This window comes from Equus quagga, chromosome 13 (assembly GCF_021613505.1).
Source record: "Equus quagga isolate Etosha38 chromosome 13, UCLA_HA_Equagga_1.0, whole genome shotgun sequence".
In the NCBI taxonomy this organism is placed as follows: domain Eukaryota; kingdom Metazoa; phylum Chordata; class Mammalia; order Perissodactyla; family Equidae; genus Equus; species Equus quagga.
This window is the reverse complement of record NC_060279.1, coordinates 91,520,594-91,546,655: the sequence shown is the minus strand read 5'-3', so window position 1 is coordinate 91,546,655 and position 26,062 is coordinate 91,520,594. Positions and strand designations below refer to the sequence as shown.

General features: G+C 54.0%; 2 protein-coding genes across 2 annotated transcripts in view; both read right to left on the bottom strand.

Moving 5' to 3' along the window:
- Positions 1-7,045, bottom strand: part of DACT3 (dishevelled binding antagonist of beta catenin 3) — a 9,313-nt gene extending 2,268 nt beyond the window's left edge. Inside the window, exons 1-4 of the mRNA XM_046680467.1 lie at positions 6,723-7,045; positions 1,594-1,690; positions 1,256-1,408; positions 2-407 (exon numbers count right to left, since the gene is read on the bottom strand). Coding sequence (XP_046536423.1) covers positions 2-407; positions 1,256-1,408; positions 1,594-1,690; positions 6,723-6,971 — 905 coding nt within the window. The 5' untranslated portion in view covers positions 6,972-7,045. The remainder of the gene's footprint in view (position 1; positions 408-1,255; positions 1,409-1,593; positions 1,691-6,722) is intronic.
- Positions 7,046-14,592: 7,547 nt separating this feature from the next.
- The window catches only part of PRKD2 (protein kinase D2), a 31,357-nt gene continuing 19,887 nt past the window's right edge, over positions 14,593-26,062 (bottom strand). Inside the window, exons 14-19 of the mRNA XM_046683195.1 lie at positions 25,520-25,626; positions 24,514-24,675; positions 21,146-21,244; positions 17,737-18,004; positions 15,299-15,384; positions 14,593-14,972 (exon numbers count right to left, since the gene is read on the bottom strand). Of these exons, the coding sequence (XP_046539151.1) occupies positions 14,760-14,972; positions 15,299-15,384; positions 17,737-18,004; positions 21,146-21,244; positions 24,514-24,675; positions 25,520-25,626 (935 nt within the window). The 3' untranslated portion in view covers positions 14,593-14,759. The remainder of the gene's footprint in view (positions 14,973-15,298; positions 15,385-17,736; positions 18,005-21,145; positions 21,245-24,513; positions 24,676-25,519; positions 25,627-26,062) is intronic.

Sequence of the window (26,062 nt, the reverse complement as noted above, 5' to 3'; positions counted from 1 at the left end):
GGGCCGCGCGCCTCCGGGGGGCGGGGACGCGTCGGGCGGCCGCTGGCGCACGCTGTTCTGGCGCCGCGGACCCCCGTCCGCGCCCCCGGGACTCGTCCGGGGCTGGCCCGCCCCCCGGCGGCGGCGCCTGCGCAGGAGCGCCGAGATGTAGCCGTCCAGGGGCCGCCCCGCGCCTGCGGCGGCGTCGGGCAAGTCCGCGGGAGGACGGGCGCAGGGCCGCGGGCTGCGCAGCGCCACGGCGTGCAGGGGGCTGGGCGTCAGGAAGGGCCCCGCGCGCGCCCGCCGCTCGGCCGACGAGCAGGCCTCCGGGCCCACGGAGCCCGCTGCCGTCGGGTAGGGCGCCGAGAAGGACCGCGGAACGGCTGCCCGGGAGCCCACCGCCTCGGGAGCGCTGGGACTGGCGTCTCCTGGGGAGGGAGGAAAATAAAGGGGAGAGGGTGGAGAGGCTCTCCAAGCCCTTTCTCACTGGGCCTAGGAGGGGCACTGTCCTGCCTCTGCCTCTCTGACCTCCATCCCTAAGCCCTCTCTGTATTTATAGGTCTCCAGCCACCTGACCTCCTGATGCCCATCACACCATGCTCCGGCCTCAGGGCCTTTGCACTTGCTGTTCCCACTGTCTGGCCCGCTTTTCCCTCAGGATGTGTGCTTGGCCCACTCCCCCACTTACTTCGGGGCGCCACTCAAAGATCACAGCCTCAGCGACGCCCTCCCTGGCCATGTATTCTAAAATTGCAGTTCCCTCCCCAACTCAAAGGGACACTCCCTCGTCCCCTTTCCTAAATTTTTCATCGTAGATGTCAATATCTAATGCCGTATTTCTTTCACTTATTGTGTGTTATCTGTTTCTCCCACTGGAATGTCACCTGCATGAGGACAGGGATTTTTTTGCTGCTGTATCCCTCAGCCCTAGGACACCGCTAGGATAGCACATAGTAGGGGCTCAGAAACTGACTCGGGTAAATGGCTCACAGCAGTGCCTGTTTACTGAGTGCCTACCATGTGGCAAGTCCAATGCCATAGGGCAGAGGCTCACGAATACTCAAAACCTCCCTGGGTGGCAGGTGCCGTTCGTAATCCCATTTAACTGATGGAGAAACAGAGGCCCCGAAGGAAGCGACGGGCTCCAAATCTCGCGAAAAGGGAGTGTCACAGCCAGAATTCGAATCCGGGTCGGTGTGACTCAGAAGCATGTGCTCAAAACCGTCCTTTTACTGTCCACTCCCTGCTCGCAGGGCCCCAGCCCCACCCACCTTACCTAGAGACTTGGGCCTCTCACTGGCATAGATGCCCCGGGGTTCAGAGGGACCCAGGCGTCCATAGGAGCCCGAGCCGGAGAAGCCACTGTCCCCACAGAAGGTCGAGGGAGGTGAGTCGGGAGCTCCTGTAGAGCCGGGGTCTTCATAGAAGCCTGGATGCCGGGAGAAGGGGGGAGAAAACCAGGACGTCTGGGTGGGGAAACCTGGGGGTGGGGGGTGGAGGGGGACAGAGAGGCAGAGGCTGGGGGGGGCGGCAGGGGGGTGCCCTGAGAGATAGGGGACAGCGGCAGCAGTTGGGGTGGCCCAGGCAGACCCCGCGCCCCCTCGCCGTGCTCACCGGAGCTGCGCCCGCTGTCCTGCTCCAGGCCCCCAGACTCCAGGCTCAGGTCTCCCAGCTGCTGTCCCAGGTCCCAGATGAGCCCCGGCAAGGCCTCCTGAGGGCATGGGGAGAGCGGGATGGTCAGAAGGCCCCGTGTCCTCTTCCGACCGGCCGCCTGTTTCAGGAGCTCCTGGGCAGAGATTCATCTGGACAAGGAGGCTCTGCTTTCGAAAGGGTAAAAGGGGTACCCGAGGCCCAGCATCCCCCTCAAGATCTCCGCCCCTCATCCCATTAGAAAGTCCTTCTGGCCGTCTAACTCCAATCCTTCATGCTGCAGCCACCTCATTCCCTCTTAGGTGTGATGAGTTTCAGAAGGCCCTGCCCTTGCCCCTCCCTCTCAGTTCTCTCCATCTGTGTTCATGGCCCCTTGACTCCTGTTAGAATGTCCCTCTTTGAGTCTAACTTCAGGTCTTCTTGCTGTAAGGGCAGCTCACTGCCAAAAGTTGGTGTCCGGGACCTGGCAGATCACTTAGTCCTTGGTCTGCCTTCTCCTAGTCCTTGACCTGCCCTTCTAGGATGCTCCCGTTTTCCCCCACTGCCCCTTATCCACCCATAGAAAGTTCTTTCGCAAGCCTTCCTAAGTCCTTCCAGCTGTAGACTGACTCTTTCCGGCCTGGGGATAGAAGAGGCTGACGATGGCTGATAGAAGTCTTTGCTCCTCCCCTCGGAAAGAACCCCCCTGCCTCCTGGAAAGTCCTTCTGTGAGTCTAGCCTTACTGAGACTGCAGCCAGGAGCCCAAGCAGCTTCCTTTGTCCCGGGCCCGCATCTTCCTCCGGCCCTTGTTCCCCCAGAAGCCCCCGCCGTCTGCCCTCGGCGCCTCATCCCCGTAAGAAATTTCTGTTGCGTCTACCCTGGGTCATTCTTACTGTAGGAAAAGGACATTTTCTTCTCAGGTGTGAATAAATGGAGGTGAAAACCCGTTTAGGGGAGTGACCGCGGCTGGGGGTGGGTGGAGGGGCTGCAACAACACTGATGGGGTCTCCCAGACGTTAGGACTTAACCCCATTTGGGAAAAACGGGGCCCGAGCCAGGGAGAGTCTCCCAGGGGTCCGGGTGAGGCCAGAGGTGGCGGCAGCCTCGGCTGACGGTTGACCCTGAGACAAAAGCGGCTTGTCTGGACGGCGGGAGGGAGGGGAGGCGGGAGGAGGGGCTGCGAGGGCAGGCGCCTAGCCCTGCCTATTTAGGGCAGAAAGGCTGCCGGCTCCTCCGCAGACACCCCCGCCTCCCCCTCCGCTTCCGACTCCCTCCCGCGGCTGCTCTCCCGCCCGGCCACCCCCTCCCCCAACCAGAAGCCCCCATCTGGGCTTGTTTACGGGAGGAAGGTCAACAAATCGTTGCGCTTTGGGCCCCTGCCCCTGGGTGCACAGAGATGCTCGGGGTGGCCTGGTCTTGGAGCAGGACTCAGGGAAGCCACCGACTTGCGCAGCATCGAGGGTGGCTAAAAAATTCACAGAGCTCCTCTGGACCCCATGTCAGGCCCCACCCCCACTGATCGGCCCGTGGCTCCCTCTGCTCCAGCCACACGGGCCTCCTGCTGGTCCCCGGACACGCCACGCATGCGCGCCGACCTCAGGAGGCTGCACCCCCGGGTCGTCCTCCTGGCTCGCTCCCTTACTTCATTCAGATCTTTGCTTTCACCACCCCTTCTCGGACCACTCTTTCCAAAATAGCGCCCCCATCGTTCTGCACCCCCTGCCCTGCTTGTTTTTCCTGCACAGCAGTAATGATGTCCTGACTTAAAATGACGTATCAGGTTGTCATCTGTTTATTGTCTCTCTCACTAGAATGCCAGCCCTGGGGGGTGGAAGGCCAGAGATTTTTTTTGTCTTGTTCTCTGCTGTGTCCCATTCTCCCTGCCCAGGACAGTGCCTGGCACAAAGACGGTGCTCAGGAATGTCTGCCGAGGGGATGAATGTATACAGAGGAATACTATACAGCTGTTAACATGGACCAAGGCGATGTCTACAAAGAAGCAACACCAAGATACAGCATTGAGCGGAAAAAGGAAAGCGTAGAAAAGAAAGCGCGAATCAGAATTACCTGGAAGGCGTGTTAAAACCTAAATTCCTGGGTCCCACCTTCAGAACTTCTGCTTCCAGTCTGGAGCCCAAGAATTTGCGTTTCTAACAAGTCCCCCTATGACGCTCCCGGTCCAACGGGCTGCACTTGGAGAAACACTGGCGTAGTCTCCGGGACCTCCCCCAAGAAACTGGAATTTGTAAAAAGCGGAGCAAAACTCTCCGTTTCTTGGTGTGTAAACTGTTTCTTGGAGAAGATGCATTGGAAGATCCTAAGGTCACCCCAAGGAGACAATGGTGGTGCTCTCGGGGGGGAAAGGGTCTGTTTAGGGGGCCAAGGGAGGGACGAGAGACTGGATAGCAGAATGAAGTGTGTAAGGAGGCACTGGTTGGAGCCAAAAGACCAAGGTCAAAATTCAGCTCTACCACTTCCCTGCTGTGTGACCTTCAGCAGGTTACCTCACCTCTCTGGGCCTTGGTCTCCTTATCTGCCACATGGGCATCCTCTGACTGCCTCTCTTATGGGGTTGTTGTGAGGAATAAATGAGTTAGAACAGCAGTTCCTTTTAAGCACTTCATAAAGGCTAGCTTTTATTATGATGTGAAAGCTGTGAATTCCTAACAAGGAAAACGTAAAACCATGTTTTACTTGTGTTATTAAAAATAAATGTAAAAGGATGGATTTGGGCGTGGGGTAAGTTCTGCAGGTTTCACATCAATTCTTCCCTTGCGGGGAAGGCAAGAGTTAGGGGGACAGAAAGGAGAGGCCCCCTCCTCCCCCGAGCCTGGACCCCCCAACACCCTCTCAGTCTACATGCCCCCTATTTATAAGTCTGACCTCATTCCTTCCAGCTGCAAAGGGATGAATCTTTAAAAGACCAGAAGGTCCTTGGCCTAAATCTGGCTCCCTGCCTGCCCACAATGCCCCTCATCCTTTTTTTGCAAGCTCTTCTGCCAGCGAGCCTGAGGCGGTCCAGCTCCGACAGGTTCAACACGAGCGTGGTCAGGATCCCTGGAGACCCCTTTCCCCAAACTTTCCCAGACCTTTATTCCTCCCCCTCACATGCCCCTCGTCTGTGTCCACTTCCCTTTATCTCTGTTAGGAAGTCCTTCCACAAGTCTAACTTAAGTCCTTCTTGCTGAAAGGGGACCTTTTTCCCTGGTGGGTGAGAACAGGACCCCCGCCCCCATCCAGGATTCTTGCCTCTTCGACATACCCCTGGCCTTTCCCCGCATCCCCATCATTTCTCTTAGAAATGAATCAAGTCTGGCTTCAGTCTGTCTTGCTTCAAAGGGTGTAGTGTATTCCTGGGTGCGAGGTGGGAGGGGTAAGCCTCATAAGAGGCTCAGAGATCAGGGCAGGCCCCCACCCCCTCTTCAGAAGGACCCAGGAGCCCCCAACACCAGAATAGTTTATATTTAGCGCTCCCCCTCAGCGCCGCTGTCTCCCTCCCGCTGCCTGCCACCGCCTCCTCCCTCACGCTGGGACGGAGTTTGCCTGGAGACTGGGTGGGGGAGACGCCTCTCCACTACCACCTCATGGGGAGGGGGGAGTCAGGAATGGCGGCTAGACAGAGGGGCAGAGAAGCGGGAGACCGAGGGGCAGAAATTGGAAAGCTGAGGGGTGAAGAGAGGGGGAGACGGAGGCAGAGAGACGGAGGGAGTGAGGGACACGGGCTGCCCATCCCCACGCCTTCTCCCACTCCTCCTAGAGGTGGGAGGGGCCTCCCCAAGCCCAACCAGCTTGGGGTGGGGGTGGGGGGCTGCTGAGGGCCCCCACAATGCGTCTCTAACTTTGGGAGGGGGTGGGGCCTCCCACAGCTGTTTCTGTTTCCAGAGAAGAATGTGCAGGGTCCCACTCCGGGTCGGGGGAGGGGCTGGGCCTGCAGCCCCGGGAGTCCGGCTTCCGTCCCCCTCCCCATTCCCTATCTGGGGAGGGGGCCGTGGAGGTCAACAGCAGGGAGAGCCCCCACCCCCGCCACCTCGGCTCAGGTTTCCCCAAACGGGAAGCTCTGACCACACACAGGCTTGGGGATGGGCGAGGGGAGTCAGGGTCTGGGGCCTGGCCCACGGGGGGGAGGGGAACAGGGAGAGAGACAGACAGGGACATGGGACGTTGGAAGAGAGAGGGGTGCAGAAATGCAAGAAGGACAGACCAGGGAGACAGAGATAGAGAGACACAGAGAGACAGGCTTAAGAAAGAGAAATGCACAGAAAGTGACAGAGATGCGGCGGTAAGGAGAGAGGGCGTCAGAAACCCAGGAAAACATCAGAAGAATCAAGGAACGCCAGAGAGACGGAGAGAGGGATGGTGCTCCTTAAGTCATTCGAGAGACCTCTGCCTTGTCTTCCACCATCCGAGCACCCAGGGAGTCCAGAACTCGGATCCCACGCTCCCTCAACCTGCCTCCTCTTGGGTTAACAGGGTTGGGACCAGGTAGGAAAAGAGGGAAAGTGTCACCAGAGGGTCAAGATCACTGTGAGATCCTCGGAGACTGTGAGCTTCCTCTCAGCAGTGATCCCTCCCTCAAAGGCCCTAAGATCCCCTCCCCCCACCCCGCCCCCTCCGGAGATCTCCAAGCACACCCGGACTTAAGGAAGATGGAGCCCCGGTAGTGGGGCCCTGGAGGGGGGCATGTTTAGATCCCAGCTGTGTGACCTTGGGTGAGTCGCTTGCCCTCTCTAAGCCTCAGTTTCTTTCTCTGTAAAATGGGGATTATCACCCCTTATCTCCCAAGATGCAAGAAGACAAGGCATGCCAAATCCTCGACCCCGGGCTTGACACATCCTTGGCGCCCAGAAGGATTTTCTTTGGGGAGGGGGTGTAAGGGATGGGGCCTGTGTATCTCCCGAGGCTCCAGTCAAGGCGATGCGGGCCCCCTTTTCCCACTTTGGGGGCGGAGAGGCCAGATCCCGCCCGCTGCCCAGACTCCGAGGTCTCCAGCCCCACCCCCTGTCCTTTCCCCCCTCTTCCCTCCCCCACCGGGACGGGTGTCTGAGCATCCAACCGAGACAGACAGATAGACACAGACGGGGGCGGAGGGACGGACGGACAGACGACCCCTCACCAGCTGCTCCTCCAGGGCCGCTGCGGCCCGGCGCGCCGCTGCCGCATCCTCGTCCTCGTCGGCGTCCTCCTCGTCCTCGGCCTCGGCGCCCCCCATTCCGGGCTGGGCCAGCCGCAGCGCCTGCTGCACGCGGTACTCCTGCCTCTCCCGGAGCCAGTGCAACTCGCAGAGCCCGGCCAGGCTGCCCTCCAGCCAGCCCCGCAGCCGGCCCCGCTCGGGGCTCACCGGGAACGAGAAGGCCCGGATCATGGCTGCGGCCCCCCGCCCCAGCCCGGCCGGGCCCCGCGGCCACCCTTCTCCCGGTCCCACCTCCCCGCCCCAACAGCCCGCCTGCCCGCCCGCCCGCCCGCTGGCCGGGCTGTCACCGTCTCATCTGCATAGGCGCCCGCCCATTGGGCCGCCCCTCCGCGCCTTATCTGCATGGCCACGCCCCCGGAGACAGAGCAACAGTCGCCTATTGGCCGGCACCCTCCGTGACGAAGAGGCTCGGCTGCGCGCCCGCTGCCCACAACGCGACGCATGCTCCCAGCTGCCTACTCGCCCGGCTCGGGGCGGCTTCGCCACGCCCCCTCCCCGTTCGCCGGCCTTTGGGGCCCTGGCCACGCCCCCCGCGCGTCACAATGAAACAAGTCCGCCCTTGCTCCAATATCATTGGCCCGTGCCTCCTCGGTCCCGCGGCTGGTCCCGCCCCCCTGCGGGCGAGCTCTGGCTCCCATTGGACCGTCGGCGAGGGGCGGGGTGAGCTATAAATGGAGAATAGGTCCACGTGACAGTTTGGCAGCTGCTCCTCTCCCCCCACCCGTCACAACCCTCCGCTTCTGAGGCTGCGCAGGGGGCGGAAGGGCTTAGAGTAGAGCCTTGATTTTGCCGCCTCTTCCAGGAAGTCTTCCCAGACACTCAGCTGTAAAAGTGGAGGTTCAGGCCAGCTAAGACGGACGTCCTCCCATAAAATGATGCTTCTCAGCGTGGCCAGCTTCACGGGCGTGCAACCGGCTTGGAAGGACCCCGTGCTTGGTTTAATGGTCTGCTGTTACAGTCTTGAAGTTCTTATATTTTGAACAAGGGGCCCCACATTTTCATTTTGCCCTGGGCCTTGCAAATTATGTAGCCAGATTTGCTTCTAAGAGTATAAGATCGGTTATATCCCCAGTTCTGGAATTATAAGGCTCTGGGTGGAAGAGTCTATGATTCGACCAGAACAGAATCTAAGCATCTTTTGTCTCCCCGATGCTCGAGGCTTTGCGCTCACCGTTCTAGATTCCAGGGGCCTTTGTTCTCCGTTCTAAGAGGCTTTGTTCTCAGCCTTCTGAGATGCTCTGTTCTCAACGTTCTGTGGTCCTAAGAGTCTGAGCCTGACATTGGTTTCCAAGGTTCCCTCCTCCCTCCTCTGGCTCCGCGAGCGGGGCTGGCGCCCCCTCAGGCGGCCAGCCTGTGTCACTACGCCGAGTGTGCATCCCTACAAGCTTCAAGATGTAGTGCCAATATTCATACCCATTTCTCAGACAGACCTTGACTCTTTAAAAGCCAGGGACCCGAAGATCACGTGAGAATGTCCCCATTTTATGACCTCCTGAGCACCAGGCGACCTCCCAGTCGTGAGCCAGAGAAGCAACGGCAGGGATTGAGGGCAAAAAGATTGCCTGGGGGTGAGCCTCAGCTCTGCCACTTTCCAGCTGTGTAACCTTGGGAAACTTGCTTAACCTCTCTGTGCCTCAATTTCCTCATCTGTGTAATGGGGGTCATAACACTGTCTGCCTCATACAGTTGTTATGAGGCGTAAATGAGAGATTTGTCACTTTGACACTTGGAGCAGTGTCTTCCAGGTATAAAAAGCCACGAAAGGGTCTGGAAAATAAGCACAAATGAGTCTGGACTTTAGTAGGGACAAACTTTACTCAGTCTCCCTCTTGTTTAAGACAGAACTACACCGTCCTTAAACGGCCTTAATTTTCCAACAAGGGAGAGATGACACGGACTGACCCTGGGCGGATATGGAGAGCTCACTCTCCAACAAGATTTTCTTAGTGTCTGCGGTGATGTCAGGACTGGCTTTTCGTCCCTGCTGTTTGTGCAAGACCTGTTGAACCATTTGATGTGTAAAATGTTGAATCTGGAGCCGACTGAGGGCACCAGGCATTTGAAGATGAGTATTCCTGGGAAGAGAAATCCAAAGAGAACTATTCAGGGTTGAATAAGGGCCTAAAACCAAGATCTGAGGCCAGACGGCAGCCAGTCGAGAGGGTTCCGAGAAGGAGGTGAGAAGAGATCGTTGGTTGGTGGCGTCAGAACAGCGGTAGCAACTGGGCAGACCGCCTTGTCGGCTTCTCCATCTTCTTGTTCGTGGTGATAATGTCTGAGTTCCTGAGGAACAGGCAGGAGTTGCTCCCAACCACAGCACACAAGTTCCTCCCCTGGAAGCCCCTTGCCTGGGTACAGACGTCGCCTGAATATGGTCGGAGGCCATGTCAGATCCTTGGAATTTACTCCCAAGCATCTGGCTTCTTATTCACGCCTCCTTTAGATCCTAAGGAAAAAAGAGATCACAGTCATCCCGGATCTTGTGTCTGTGTGGTGATTTTCAGCCCCCACACGATTTGGCAGACCCCTTCGTCTGTGAGGACTTGGGGGTTTGAGAAGAGAGTGAATTTTATCGATAGAATGAAGGGGAATCGAAACTCTGACAAGATAACTGGAGCCCATTCGGCTGGTGGACAGACACCAGTCTGCGAAACCTCCACACACAGAGTCTGCATCCTTGGGGTCCATCCAAGCCACATAAAAATAATTGTCTTGTTTATTTGAGCGGTCAGAAAACAAGTGTTGATTAAAGGTGGAAAACCAAGAAGAAGCTGCGGGGGACAGGACTGGGCTATGAGATGAGTCATAAGAGGAGTGATGCCACTGATCCCAAGAGAAATTGTCAGCAGCATCAGTTGACTTGAGTGACCCAGGCTGGGTGAGATTTCTTTTTTTTTTTTTTTAGGAAGATTAGCCCTGAGCTAACTGCCGCCAATCCTCCTCTTTCTGCTGAGGAAGACTGGCCCTGAGCTAACATCCGTGCCCATCTTCCTCTACCTTATACGTGGGACGCCTGCCACAGCATGGCTTGCCAAGCTGTGCCATGTCCACACCCAGGATCCGAACCGGTGAACCCCAAGCTGCCAAAGCGGAACGTGTGCACTTAACCGCTGCACCACCAGGCCGGCCCTGGGTAAGATTTTGATAGCCGGAAGCCCCAGGTGAGCTCAGTGAGGAGGTGGTGCCCGCCATTAGGGTTGTTACGGTGGCATTTCCCACATAAAAGGTCCAGCGATTCCAGAGACTGAGTTCGATGAAGGGGCTGTTAGGGACGTCGTGCCAGAAGCACATGAATCCTGATTCATCGATGGTAGGGGTCCCAGGAGGTTCCTGCGACAATCAATGGGTGAGTCAGGAGGGGTCTTTGAGAGGGTTTAGGTGGGACAGTGCTCCATCCAAATTTCCAAATCAGGTCACATTCTGAGGTACTAGGGGACAAGATTTCAACATATCTTTTTTGACGGGGGACACAATTCAACCCATAACAGAAACTGTTAACCCAGAAGCGGATGGAGTTGCATTATTAGTCTTGGGTCAAGGTGAAATTAATGATGGGATAAATGTGTTCTGTGGATACGGTTTTACCTTCAGGTGCAAGGCGATGTCCCAAATAGCGTACTTGTGACTTGCCGAGTTGTCATCTGTCCCTAGATACTTTGCGTCCCTATGAGCTTGGGGAAGATATGGAGCGTCAGTGAGTGAGCTGTCGAAATGAACTGAGCAGACGAGAAGCTCATCCACATACTGGATTCAAGAGAAATTGCAAGGGAAGACCCAACCCCGCAAAGAGCATTCAGAGTCCCAGAAAAGTCAGGCTCCGGGGGCCCCTGGGGGCATAACCGTCCGAGCATATTGTTGACTTCCCCAGGTGAAAGCAGAAAGGGACTGTGAGTTGGGATGGAGAGGGACGTGAAAGAAAGCAGAGGAGATGCTAAGACATTCAAACGGGTGGTGCTGGAGGTACACGTGGAGCCCAGGATGGTGTTTCGAGTGGGAACTGGCGAGAACCTCTTTGATTGACGGCCTCCAGGTCTTGGACCAGCGAGCATCCTCATGGTAACACTGGGGCTCCTGACGGACAAGATGGGAGAGTTGCAGGGGCCCGAGCGGTATTCGGAGGCCCTGAGTGATGGGTTGGAGGCCCTGCGGGGCCTCTGGTGTCAGAGCATGTTAAGACAGTTCCAGGAGGGACATAAAAGGATCTGTTTCCACTTTAAGAGGTTCAGCCTCCGGGGCCGGCCTGTTGGCGCAACGGTTAAGTGTGCACGCTCTGCTTTGGTGGCCCGGGGTTCGCTGGTTCAGATCCCGGCTGCGGACATGGCACCACTTGGCACGCCATGCTGTGGTAGGCGGCCCACATATAAAGTAGAGGAAGATGGGGCACGGATGTTAGCTCAGGGCCAGTCTTCCTCAGCAAAAAGAGGAGGATTGGCAGCAGTTAGCTCAGGGCTAATCTTCCTCAAGAAAAAAAAAAATAGGTTCAGCCTCTGAGATGCACCTTCTCTTTGTTGAGTTGGGGGCCCAAAGAGAAGCAGGAGTGCGGGTCAGCCTATCTGGATGATGCGGGCTGGACGGAGAGGCTGCCGGCTGTTTTTTGGGGGGGAGGTCCGGAAGGTTAGGGGACTAAGATGGACAGGAGCAGTCAGGGACCATGAGAAACAGGCTGTCTCGTAAACGTGAAATCCTAACTTTCCAGATTGATAGAATAGCCCTTCTGACAAGATTGATTCGAGTAGTTTGAGTAAGAAACTACACTGGGTAGGAAGGGGCCTAATGAAACGGGCAGTGGCTTGGACAAGCGTAAGCCATGTGTCAAATGATGGCGTTTCCTCATGATCGTTGTTGTGAACTGAGGGAGGAGGGGGGGCTGTGAGATATTTGTGGGGGATGGTGCGGCTCCTGGATCTACTGAAATGGGGCAGAATGCCATTCACGGGGATGGTCATTTCCCCCGTGTGGGTTGAGGGCTATTTATGAACCCAGAGGAGAAAGTCTGCTGGAAGGGCATCGTTTGGGAGACTCAGTGTTACACTGAAATTCCTTTTTGTATTTTAAAGTCCAGTGTCGAATACTACACAGCCATAAAAAAAGATGGAATCTTGCCACTTGGGACAACATGGATGGACCTTGAGGGTGTTATGTAAAGTGAAATAAATCAGACAGAGAAAGTCAAATACCGTATGATGTCACTCGTATGTGGAAGATAAAACAACAAACAGAGATACAGAGAACAGATTGGTGATTTCCAGAGGGGGAGAGGGGTGGAGGGAGGGCGACAAGGGTAAGGGGGCACATTTATGCAGCGATGGATGGAAACTGGACTTTTAGTGCTGGACACAATGCAGTCTATACACAAATTGAAATATAATGAAATACACCTGAAATTTATATAGTGTTATAAGCCAATGTGACCTCAATAAAAAATTAATTTTTAAAAAAGTCTAATGGCCCTTTTCTTTACAGTACCTACAAGTCTCTATCAAGATTAAGTTTCATGGGGCTGGCCTGGTCACGCAGCGGTTAAGTTCGCACATTCTGCTTGGGCGGCCTGGAGTTCACCGGTTCAGATCCCCAGTGAGGACTTGGCACCGCTTGGCGAAAGCCATGCTGTGGCAGGCGTCCCACATATAAAGTGGAGGAAGATGGACATGGATGTTAGCTCAGGGCCAGTCTTCCTCAGCAAAAAGAGGAGGATTGGCAGCAGATGTTAGCTCAGGGCTAATCTTCCTCAAACAAAAAGAAAAGAAAAAGATTAAGTTTCATGGTATCCAATGGCCCTGATAGGATGGATTTTTTTTTCACCTCTAATTGTGTAAGTTGTGGGGCTTTAAGTTGCACTGTGTGGATTTGATTTTATCTGCCGTGGCGTCCTCTTGACGTTGGGCTAGCTTGTGGGATTCTGTAACCGAGGCATTTGGCCAGTTAACATTATGTTTTTGATCACTTCTCCCATTTCTGGTCTCAGGATGTTAACAAAATTAGTGGCCAAGATAGAAGCCGTGTGATTGTCAAGGACGAGGCCTGAGGAGTCTTTCCAGACATTTCCCAGTCTGGGTCTATCACTGGAGACGGATTCAACCCTCTGTCGTCTACACTCATGGATCTTGGACCAATCCGTTTTAGAGGGAGCGGCATTCAGGATGGAGGCTAAGACGTTCCCCAACAGTAGAGCTCGGATTTTGCCTGCGAGCTGCTCTGGCTCCTTTGGAGAGCCTCATTGACAGGCTCACTCGGAGATTTCAAATCGAAGAGCTGCAGCTCCGGAACCGACCAGCAGGTGGACTCGTTGCTATAAATTGGGAAGTCCTGGACAGTTCCCGATACCAGCCTAAATTGGCCGCTAAATACCGCCCTGTTTTTGCAGGGCGCAGGAAAGTCTTTAATATGGCGTGTGAGTCTGAGTGTGACCCAAGGTTTAAAGAGAACTCGTCCACGTGCATGCTTGGATGGCCCCCTCAGCTGTGGGGCCAAAAGTCTGGGTGACAACGGGAAGCTGGGGAGCTGGAGGGCAGGGGTCAAAAGAGGAGAGAGCTTCTCTTTACCTACAACCCCAGGGCCAAGATGAAGGTTTTTGGTGGTCTTTTCTGAGGAAGATTAGCCCTGAGTTAACATCTGTTGCCAATCCTCCTCTTTTTGCTGAGGAAGACTGGCCCCGAGCTAACACCCGTGCCTATCTTCCTCTACTTTATATGTGGGACGCCTGCCACAGCATGGCTTCACAAGTGGTGCCATGTCCCCACCCGGGATCCGAACCAGCGAATCCCGGGCCACCAAAGCAGAACATATGCACTTAACCGCTGCACCACCAGGCCAGCCCCCAAGATGAAGTTTAAGAAGTCAGCTCAGGGCCCAGCCCTGCGGCCAAGTGGTTAAAGTTCCGTGTGCTCCCCTCTGGTGGCCCGGGTTCGTGGGTTCAGATCCCCAGCGCAGACCTAACCACTCACCAGCCACACTGTGCAGGTGTCTCACATACAAAAAAAGAGGAGGACTGACACAGATGTTATCTCAGAGCAAATCTTCCTCAGCACAAAGAAGTAGTCAGCTCAGAAGAGCCACCCTCACAGACCCCCAGGCTCCCTCTAGGCTGCCCCACCCTCCTGGGCTCCCCCAGCCCAGCCCACTCTGGGTCATCACTGTCCAGAGACTGTCTCCCCACTGGGTGGTGAACGCCCTGAAGGCGGCGCCTGGGCTGTCTCGGTCACCAGTGTGCCCAGCATCACTCAGCACTAGTGTGACAAACGGATGAACCAGTGATCGAGCACATTCAGTGTGTGGAGAAGTCACCACCTCAATTCAAAAGAAACATACTAAACATCGTGTATCAGGTTTCTACTACGGGCCGACTTGTGCTAACTGCATGGTCATTACTAGTCGTCATGACTAGTAGTAACACTACCAAATAAGAAATGATGAAACAAGCCATAAGATTACTTGCTTTTCCCTACACCCCACCCCTCCAGTCATGCTCCCTCCGTCCTCCCACTCCAGTCATATTCCTTCCATGTCTGCTCCATTTAAGACTCTTCGCCCAGCCTCCTGCTGCTACCTCCATCCCTTCCCTTCCAGTTTTCCCTCCTGGCAGTGAGTCCTCCCTCTTTATATTTTCCGCCCCAGTTAGTCGTCCTCCCCAAACCTCTCCCCCTTTAGTCCCCTCTTCCCCACCTGTCCCATCCTCCCACCTAATGATACGAGGGTGCAGTGTGGCCAGAGACAGAGGCCATGGGGCCTGAGATGAGTCCATTTTAATTGTTGGGGAATTAACTTTGGAATAACTCCCCCCCACCCCCCCCCCCCCCCACCCTCCGCCCATGCTCTGTTCTCGGAACGCGTCCCATCCAGTCTGGGCGGGAAGCTGCTTCCCCTGGAAGAGTTCATTGCTGGGATGGTGTGGAGGGCCGCTCCCCGAGGGCGAGGGTGGGAAGTCAGCATCAAGGGGCAGTCAGGGCGGAAGACGGGGCCTCAGAGGACGCTGATGCGCTCGGCCAGCCCCTGCATCTCGTGGTCCTGGGGCGGGAGGGCCCCACCGAGCTCCCCATCGGCCGGCAGCCCTGGTCCGGGCAGCGGGTGCTCTGCCACAAACTGCTCCCAGCGCGTGTCGTCGCTCTCGTGCGTGATGTACCGTTCGCCCATCTTCCTCTCCAGCTCTCGGAGGTCCAGCCACGTCTGGTACTCCTGGGCCCGGGAGAACACGGGTTAGCTTGGGGGCGGCACGGAGGGCAGCCAAGAGCCGCCGGAGCTGCACCTCCACGTTACCTGCCCTGCCAGTTGGAGGCCGGGTACCAAGGAAGGTGAAGCCCCACCCTCCGCAACCTGCGCAGCCAATAGAGATTTAGCCCCACCCCCTTCTACAACCCAGCCAATGGGAGGCTCAGCCACGTTTCGGATCCAAGGAAAGTGTAGCGACATCCTTCACTGCCTACCCGACCCATGAGAGATCTAGTTTCACCCCACGGGGTCAGCCCCGCCCCCTTCGCGCTCAGTCCCGCCCCCCGCGTCACCTGTAACCAGGAGTGGCTCAGAGACTTGTCCACGCTGTAGCGCTTGCGCATCTTCACCTGCAGCAGGTTGTTGATGAGGTCGATGGCTGCGCGGGAAGGAGAGAGACAGCTGAAGACCCTCGGGGTGATGGCCGCCCCTCCTCCAACAGGCCACCCCAGCCTACCTGCTTGCCGTCCACACCTTCCTTCAGCGCTGGCCCAGGTGGCTCTGAAGCTTCACCTGCCCCACTCACTCACCCACCTACTTCCTCATAAAATCACAAATTTGTCTCTTTCTCCCCCACAATCACGGCACACATACTAGCTCCTACATCCCTTCACCAAGTTGCTACCTCAGTTTTGCCATTCCTATGTCACCTTCATAAATTTTGTCATACACAGGTATATACAGGTACACCTGTACTATTCTACACTTACGGTGTTTTTTTTTCTTTTGCTGAGGAAGATTCGTTTTGAGCTAACATCTGTTGCCAATCTTCCTCTTTTTGTATGTGAGCTGCCACCACAGCATGGCCACTGACAGACGAGTGGTGTGGGTCTGCACCCAGGCACAGAACCCAGGCCACCGAAGCAGAGCATGCCAAACTTAACCACAAGGCCGCCAGGGCTGGCCGAGTATTTTTCTTTAAGCCAAATCACTTATCCAAGGTTACTGTGCTGTGGGCAAAGCAAGTTGGAAAATATCGTGTATTATATGCTGTCATCTGTGTAAAAAGAGAAAATAAGAGACTATACGTCCACATATTTGCTTGCATATATGCATGTAAGAGTCGTAACAGCCATTGCCTTTAGGAAGCATAGCAGACAAAAAGTGAGAGAGAATTTTCACTGTAGACCTTTTTGTCTATTTAAAAATTTGAACCGTGTGTAACCTAGGCAAAAATCGATACAGTTTTGTTTTAAATCAGTTCACTTTTTTTTCAATTGATTTTTTTTTTTTAAAGATTTTATTTTTTCCGTTTTCTCCCCAAAGTCCCCCGGTACATAGTTGTGTATTCTTCGTTGTGGGTTCTTCTAGTTGTGGCATGTGGGACGCTGCCTCAGCGTGGTCTGATGAGCAGTGCCATGTCCGCGCCCAGGATTCGAACCAACGAAACACTGGGCCGTCTGCAGCGGAGCGCATGACTTAACCACTCGGCCACGGGGCCACCCCCTCAATTGATTTTTTAAGGTGAAAATTAATTTATAGGAAAGGGAATTTTATATCATCCTTGTCAATGGAAATCCAAAGGTCACTTGCCATGTCCACAAAAAGAAAATGAAAATAAAACAGTGTTATTGGATGGTCGTGAGTCACTGGTCTCCTGCAAAAGGCCCAGAGACGGAGGCCTGGGAGGATGAGAAGCGTCAAGCATTCAAGACAAGCCAGCACTTGTCCAAGGCTCTCTCCCGGATCAGAAACCCTGAAGGACAAGGAGCCCTTGTCCACACAGGCGCTCTGCTCCGGCAACACCCACAGGCTCCCTCACACACGTCCATCCACACTCAAATTCACTTTCACACACTTGATGCCCTTTTACTGAGGGACGTCTGAGCAGGTCCCCAAACACGACCCTGAGACCCCCAGAATTACGCCAGGACGCAAGTCAGTCCACATTCTCAGGCTCAGTGCTCACCTCTTAGACCCACCGCCAACACTGTTTCCTGTAACCCCCATGTCGCCCCTCTCCCTGCCGGCTCCTTGAGGTCACCCCTCTCTCGGGCCCTCGCCCCTCCCACTCTTCACAGACCACTCAACAACCTTCTCCCCACACGATCCCTTCTCTCCAGCTCAGCCCAGTATTCCCAGAACCCAGGACAGTCAGGCCCAGCACACGGAGGGCACTCCACGTGGACCTGTCGAATAAGCCGTTATGAATAAGCGACTGTCTTCTCCACGTCCCTGCCATACTCCCTCTGTCTTCCCGAGCTCCTGGCTCCAGGTCCACCACAGCACCCGACACATTAGCCAAGCCCTTGTTCCTCAACTCTGCCCCCTGGCGCCCCTGCTTTTGCAGGGCTAACCGTTTTGGGGTCATAACCCAAAGACCCCAGGCCCCAGCCAACGCCTTGAGAGGATCTGCCGTTCTCCTGGCCCCCAACTCTGACTTTCTCAGATCCAGTTCTTCTTCTGGTCCGGCCCTATGCTCAGGCCCCATGGTGCCAACCAAGGGTCTGTCTTAGCGTTTCTGGGGCACTTTGTCTCCAATCCACAAAACCCAGTTTAGGCCTGAGCCTCAGGCCCTAGTTCCTTCCAAGCCCCTCAGTCCCCGCCCCAAGGTTCCAGGTCGGCCAGAGGCATCACTGTTTAAAGGACCACCTTCCTCGTGGCCACGCCCACCGCTAGGCCCCCCCCCCCGTTGCCCCGCCCCCCGCTAGGCCCCGCCCCTCGTAGCCCCGCCCCCACCCGCCCGAAGCCCCGCCCCTCGCCTCGCCCACAGCCTGGGAGCCCCACGCACCTCCCACGGAGATGCAGCTCCAGGGGCAGGCCGGGTACATGAAGGCGGCGTTCTGGATCTGGTCGTTGATGTCCTCGTCCTCGTTGAAGGGGAACGTGCCGCTGAGGCTGACGTACATGATCACGCCCACCGACCACATGTCCAGCGAGCGGTTGTAGCCCTGGTTGAGCAGCACCTCGGGCGCCAGGTAGGCCGGCGTGCCCACCACCGAGCGCCGAAACGACTTCTCGCCGATGATGCGCGCGAAGCCGAAGTCACACAGCTTCACCTGCCCGAGGCAAGGGGGCGGGGGGGGGGGGGGGTCTCAGTGCGTGTGGAGGCCGCATCCCTGCAACCCCACCGCACGGTATTCCAGAGAAAATCGAATGCTGGCTCCAATCCAGGCTCCTCTGCTCGCTTGGGCAAGTGACTTCCTCTGTCTGTGCCTCAGTTTCCTCATCTCTACGAGGAGGCTCAAACAGCACCTATCTCAAAGTGTGGTCATGAGGATTGCATGAGTTAACCCGTTCAAAGCTCACAGGACCGTAAATACCCTGTATGCCGTGAGCGCTTAATAAATGCTACCTGCCCCTACCCTTCTCTTAACCACCTCGCGCCTCTGCTTCCTCTTTCGCACCACAGAGATCCTACAGGTCTCTATCTCGAAGGGTGGTTGTAGGGATGGAAAGAGTAAATACGCGTAAAGTGTCAGGAGCCGCGTCTGGCACAGAGCGAGCCTCGGCGTCTCAGGGGAGGGACCCAACTTCTCCTCGCACCAGTGTGGTCCGTCTGTATTGAGGATGTTAACAGCAGCTGCCTGTCCGGCTTCTCTGGGGATTAAATGGGACCAGGTGTGTAAACTGCTGACCGTGGTATCCAGCACAGAGTGACAGGTGTGTGCCTCCCGTCCCCTTGTTGGGGGAGGCAGGCTAGGCTCAGGACAGGATTTGGAGGCAGCAAGACCTAGAGTCTATGGGCCCTGGCAGTCCACAGGCAGCACCACCCCCACTCCAATCCCTTCTCAGGCTTGCTGTTGCTCTCCAGAGAGAGTCCAAAATCCTTGAAGCCCCAAGCTTTGCCCTCGAAACCAAGCACACCCCAACCCCTGACCCAAATCTCAGTGTGACAGCCACACCACCCTGTCCTAAGGTCCCTTTCCTTTTCCACAGACCTTACAGATCTTTTTCTCTTCTAAGATCCACCCTTTTCTACAGATTTCTGACAATGGAATATATAATTCAGCCACAAGAAGAAATGAAGTACTGGCACCCGCTACAACAGAAATGGATCTTGAAAACAACTAAATGAAGGAAGCCTGTCACAAAGGACCACGTATTATATTATTGTATATTCCATTTATATGAAATGTCCAGAATAGGCAAATCCACAGACAGAAAGTAGATTAGTGGTTGGGGGGTGGGGATGGTGGGATTGCAGGATGATGGCTAAGGGGTATGGAGTTTCTTTTGGGGGTGATGAAAATGTTCTAAAACTGATTGTGGTGATGGCTGCACAACTCTCTGAGTACACTAAAAGCCACTAAACTGTATACTTTAAATGCTCGAATTGTATAGTATGTAAATCATATCTCAATAAAGCTGTTAAAAAAACTAAAGTACAGATCTACCCACCACAGGGCCTTTGCACAGGCTGTTCCTGCTCTCTAGAACACTGTCCCTCACAAAAAACTAACTCCTACTCTTTCTTCAGGGAGGGTTTCTCTGATCCTCCATCTGAGCTATACATCTTGTGGTTACGTCAGCTCATAGAACCAAGTTACAGAACTCACCACAGATATAATTACATTTTTGTGCCAATTTGATCAACCTTTGCTCTTTCATGATCTGCACTGTCCAATACGGTGGCCACATATATCTACTGAGCATTTGAAATGTGGCAAGTGCATCGGAGGAACCGATTTTTTATTTTATTTCATTTTAATTAATTTACATGTAAAAACGGATACTTGATTCAGTATTGGAAAACTTTTAAATGTGTTTGGAACAACTTGGGTATGTCAATCTCCTGTTCCAACTGTTAATTTTGTGAAATCTCAACACAAATCAAGGCTTTCTGTGGAAAATTTAACATCTGAGTTGAGATGCTCCGTGCGTATAAAATACACAACAGATTCTGAAGACTCAGGATGAAAAGAAAGAATATTTCATTAATGATTTTTATGTTGATTACATGTTGAAATGATAATATTCAGATATACAGGGATAAAGTATATTATTAAAGTGAATCTCACCAGTTTCTTTCTACTTTTTTTAAGCAGGCTACTAGAAAATGTAAAATGATAGCTACGGTTCCTATCATACTTCTAGTGGGTATCACGAGTGGGTATGAGGGTTTCACAAGCTCGGCACTATGGACATTCAAGGCAAGACAACCCTTTGTTATGGGGCTGTCCTGGGCACTGTAGGATTACAGCATGTTTAGCAGCATCCCTCGATGCCTACCGTCCCCCCAGACAGTTGTGACAGCCAAAAATGTCTCCAACATTGTCAAACATCCCCGGGGGGCCACAGCCATCCCCAGCTAATAACCACTGCCATAGATGGATGTTCCCGGGGCATAGGAATGGGGATGTCTTTGCTGACCACAGATCCTAACACCCTAACATGAGGCTTGGCTCCTAGTAGGCACACAAGAATTTTTAGTTGACTAAAATGAACCCCTGGCTTTTGAAATGAAATGAACTAAATGATCGTAAGACACAGATTATAGAGCAAAAAGTTCACAGGGATGTGGAAGGGCTCCACGAGAACCTGTAACTATAGGCCCTTAGACACAGCAGGAACCCAGTATTTTGGAGCTGTTCTTGTCATCACCCCCGCCAAACTGACTCTGCCCCCAAGGGGGTGCTCACCACCCAATCAGGCTCATCAAACCTGTTCTCCTAACAGACCCAGAGAAGAAATGACCCGATGGCCCCCAGTATTTGTTCCCTGCTTCTCCCCTTAATAAACATCCTGAATTGAATGGGCCATGTGGTCACCCAGAATAGACTACATTTCCCAGCCTCCCTTGCAGCCAGCCATGATCATGTGATCAAGTTCTGGCCAATAGGATGTGAGGAGAAAATATGCTCAACTTCCCAGTATTGCCTTAGGGAAGGAAAGGGGGGGGTGTCCAATTCCTCTACCTTCTTTCTTTCCTCCTTCCCCCTCCTATTATCTTTCACAGGGTAGGGGGCCATCATGAACACCAGGGAGACCATAGAGAGGCCAGAGCAACAGGGCAGCAGGAGCTATGGTCCCCAACACACTGGAACTGCCTTTTCAGCCCCAGAATGCTGATGCTGGACTCTACAGGAGTGAGACCCAAGCTTCTTCCTATTGAAGCCAATGTTCCTTGGGTCTCCGTGTCAGATTAATTATCTTGATTACTACTGGACTTCCTAAGGTCAGGAGGGGGCATTACTGACCTGAGGAAACGGATCAGCTGATGCCAGCAACACGTTTTCCGGTTTCAAGTCACAGTGGACAATGTTCTTGAAGTGCAGGTGTCTCAAAGCCACCAGGATCTGAGGGCGGAGATGGAGTGAGATGGGGTAAGAAAGGCAGAAACATGCCTGCCCCAGACTCCACCTTCAGCAGCCAGCCCCAAACCCCTCTGTGACCTTCCCTGCACCCCTAGAGATGCCCCCCGGGGCCAGGAGAGGCATTGGGGCACCGAAGAAGAATCTCAGAACCCCAGAACCATTTACGCCTGAGATAAGAGCTGGACACATAATTCTAGAAAGGCTCAACTGGAACAGTCAGTTTAGGGAGATCCTGAGACCCTCTGGCACATGGTAAGCCCCTGATAAAGAGCCATTAGGGGCTGGCTCAGCATACTGGTTAAGTTTGGGCACCATGGTTCAAACGCTGCATCCCGGGCATGGACCCACACACCACTCATCAAGCCACGCTGTGGTGGTGTCCCACTTAAAATAGAGGGAGATCGGCACAGATGTTAGCTCAGGGCCAACCGTCCTCAACAAAACAATTAATTAATTAAGTTTTTAAAAGGAGCTATTAATAAAGCAGTGACTTTGAAGGAGGTACGACTGTGTGACAATTTAAAAAGAAATTTTTCTCATCCACTAAAACATCATAATAGAAACAATACAAGCAAGACTAATAGGACATGCATTATCTAGCAGATGGAGCCCTCTGAAGAGGTGGCGGGGTTCCACAGTCAGCCCACCCCGGTGGGAAACCTGGCTCTCCACTTACTAGCTTGTCGTCTCGGGCAAGTGGCTTTACCTCTCTGGGTCTCAGTTTTCTCATCTGTGAAATGGCAGTAATAACAGTACCCATCCTCAGGGGTTGCTCTGAGGTTTAAATGAGCTGATGCATATTAAGCGCTTAACAGTGCCGGGCAGAGAGCAAGCACTGTATGGGGGCTATTATTATTATTGTTGTTGTTGTTGTTTGTCTAGGATGACAAGGTGAGCTGATTTAAAAAACATAACTGATACCACTTGTAACCACTTATCTGTGGGAACCACGATTCTCCCTGCTTCTGTGCAACCCCAACAAAACCCCAAATACCCTGGAAGAACAGAGTGCTGTAAGCGTGAAGTTGTCACCTGTATCCTGGAACTTAAATATTTGTACTTCTCGTTGTTTTCGCTGCCCTGATTTCTGAGCACAAAAATGCTATCTAAAAGCCACTGCTGAGTCCACCCTCCACATTCTACAGACAGGGAGACTGGGATTAAAGAGCTACATGGACGCCCTCTCCAGATTTCCTGTTCGTGGACTCCCCCCGCCCCCACCCCCAAGTTAATGTGGGCATAAAGAGCTTCAGATTGGAAGCCAGGTAGGCCCAGGTTCAAATCTTGGCCAGACCGCTACCTCGCCGTGTGACCTTGGGCAAAACACGGAAACCTGCCTCCACCTCAGTTTGCTCATCTGTAAGATGGGGGTTATACGAACACCTACCTCAAGGGGTGGCTGTGAGGCCTAAACAAGCTCATAAGGTAAAGGGCTTAGCACAGGACGTGGGGCGGGGCAGGCAAGGGCCAGAGAGCAGAAATCTGCAGAGAGAGAGAAAGCAAGCAGGCAGAAAGGCAGGAAGGCATGGAAGCCCAGAAAGAAAGAGAAACCACCTCGGTTGCTGGAGGCAGGCAGTTCCCTGGCCCCACCTGAAATCTGGATGAGGCAGAACCACTTAATGGGGTTCTGTCCTCACCCCATAAGCCAGCCTGACAAAGTCCTAGAACGACGTGAGGAACCAGCCAGGTGGGAAGGCCTTTCTAGGAAGGCTGTGAAACCCAGAAGCCATGAAAGGCAACATTGAACAACGTAAAAGTGAAACTCTCTATGGCAACTAAAAGCCATGATGAATGAAACGAAGAGGAAAACAAATACTGGGATACAAGAATCGAACAACACAAATGACAAGGATCCAATGCCCCTCATATACAAAGAGCTTTTACAATTCAATAAGAATAATCCAATTGAAAAATGGGCAGAGGGTACAGAAAGCACAGGCCAAGAAACATATGAAAACATGCTCAACCTCATCCATAACTGTTAAACTGCCCAATGAAGACACATGAAGTATCATTTTTCTCCCTCTATAAGGTTGGCAATCATTTTATCCAGTGTGAGTAAGGAGTGAGAAAGTAGGCACCCTCAAACTCTGCTGGTGACAGCAAAGATTGAAAGGGATTTTAGAGAACAGCTGGGCAACGGTCTTAAACAAAATTTAAAGCACATTTCTCTGGACTCACTCAGGAATGTGCTGGAACGTGTTGTATTGAAATTCTCCCACCAGAGCCCAGGGATGTTTGTAGATGGATGTCCACAGGATGTTGTGTGTAACAGTAGAAAAGTGAAGCAACCCATCTGCTCAGCAACTGGGGAATTTGGCAATATCCACGATGGGATACAATTCAGAAAAAGAGGCAGTTCTGCTAACTAGGTATTGAAATAGGATAGTCTTTCAGAAGTATGATTAAAGTGAAGTGAGTACGACACAGAGCAACACACAGTGCTGTAGATGATGTATGTAAAGCCAATTAAAATACACACACACACGGAGCAAACACAGAAAGTCTGCTTGATCACAACACAAATTAGTTTGACATTACCAGTTAAAAGCTCAGATCCCGGGTTCAGATCCCACCAGCTGTGTGACCCCAGGCAAGTTACTTGGAGTCTCTGAGCCTCACTTTTTTCACCTCTAAAATGGGACTGATAATAGCTGCTGCCACGTGGGTTGCTATGAAGATTAAATGAGTTACAACAGTGGCGGGCGCACAGTCAGTGCTCACTAAAGGTTAGTGACCACGTTATCGATCATCGCCATTATGAGCATCCCCCGTGCTGGCCCTGCCCACTCTGGGCGATCGCTGTCCAGGGCTGGGTCCCCAGCACTGCCCAGCACGGGGCCCGGGGATTGCCTGTTGAACAGTCTAATGAACGAATGAATGGGCTCCCCCCGGAAAGGCCGCCCTCTCCTTCCCTTTTTCTACACGAATAAAGTCAGGCCCAGGGAGCCTAACTCATTATATAAAATAATAAAAACAGAAAATAAGAATCACTTCATATTTCATAATAAGGACTATTATTATTACGACTCTATTACTTTTCTACTGTTATCACTCTATTATTATTACTCTATTATCTGTCATATTGTTACTCTAGTATTGTTTTAAATGATTATCACGCTATTATTTTTTCTATCGGTATTCTTATTACTCTGTTATCATTATGACTCCCTCCCAGGGCCGGCCTGACGTGTGGGCATGCGGGGCCTCTCCGAGGGGACGCCCGCGCAGGGCACGGGGGGCGGGCACACCTGGGTGATCAGGAACTTGGTGAGGCGCTCGGGCAGCCGGCCCTTCTCGCTGGACAGGATCATCTCCAGCATGTCCCCGTGCAGCTTCTCCATCACCACAAACACCTTCTCGGGCGTCTCGAACATGCACTCCAGGTTCACGATGCCCGGGTGCCGCAGACTCTGGGGTGGGGCGAGGGGAGTGGCGGTCAGGGCCCAGGTCACCCACGAACTTGGGACCCTAGAGGGCAAGCCGTGGGAGCTGGGAGATGGCGAACAAGAAGGACGTCCCTGGAGGGCTGGCAGGTCCTCCCTGGGGGTGGCCCTGGGGCAGGGGAAGGGGCTTCCCACAGGCCCAGACAGAGCCAACCCCACGGCAGCACCAAGTGTCCCGAATGATCTTAACATGAAATTCTGGTGGAGGCCCAGGGTGGCGGGAGGGAGGGAAGAGGAGCGTGGAGAAATGGGCAGGAACTTCGTACATTTGTATCTTTTAAATCTCTGTCCTCTTTCTTCCCCCAGACAGGCCTAACCCCATCTCTCCCACCCAGGTCCCCACCCAGCTTCCACCCTGGGCCCCAGGCTCCGGTCCCACTCCCTTTCCACCCACTCTCCAGGGGCAGCCCAAGGGATCTTTCTAAAGTACACACCTGACTCTGTCCCTTCCTTGCTCAAAATCCTTCCATGGCTCCCCAGTACCCTCAAGAGACAGCCCACAGGGTTAACCCTAACCCTGCCTGGACTCACCTCCCACCACCTCCTTACACAGAAACCACCTAGTAACCTGGAACTCCTTCCAGTTCCTAGCAGACTTCCTGCTCCCTCTCACCTCCAGACCTTCGCACAACCTGGGCGCTCTGCTCAGAACACCGTCTCCCCCCTTCAACTCAACAGGCAAATTTCCTCCTCCAGGAAGCCCTCCCTGACCCCACCCCAGACTGAGTCAGTTGGCCCCTGAATGAAGGAAGCGGGAAGGGAAGGCCCTTCCTTGGTGGGGGCAGAGCTGGGCAGCAGACCACGGGGTCACCTGCAGAATGGCCACTTCGTTCCGGAGCTGGCTCTCCTGCTTGGTGGGGAAACGCAGTTTGTCGATGACCTTCACTGCGACGTCCCGGCCTGTCTTCCGGTGCTTTCCTGGGCAGGGGGCAGGGGAGGAGGAGGATGAGGGAGCAGCACCTTCCAGTCCCGGCAAGAGGAACCGGCCCCCCGCCAGAGACGCAGCCAGAGTCGGGCAAAGGTGGATGGAAGGCCGTCAGAGTGGCTGTGAGGTCCCCCAGGAGCAATGTGAGGGGCAGGGGGCCCTGGGAACGAAGGTGGAATAAAGGAAGGGAAAGACTGAGCTCTGGGGAGGGGCATCTCTATCAAGGGAAATGAGACTTACAACCAATCAGAATCTAGGGTCTAGCTCTGTGGCCAGAGTGCAGAATTTACCCCCCTATTCATAATGGGAGGATGTCCATTGGTTTTTCCCAATGAGAAAAGGAGAGCCTGCAACCATCTGCCCTCAGGATCTAGGAGGTGAGCATGTGGCCAATCAGAAGAGAGGAGGTGAGCATGTGGCCAATCAGAA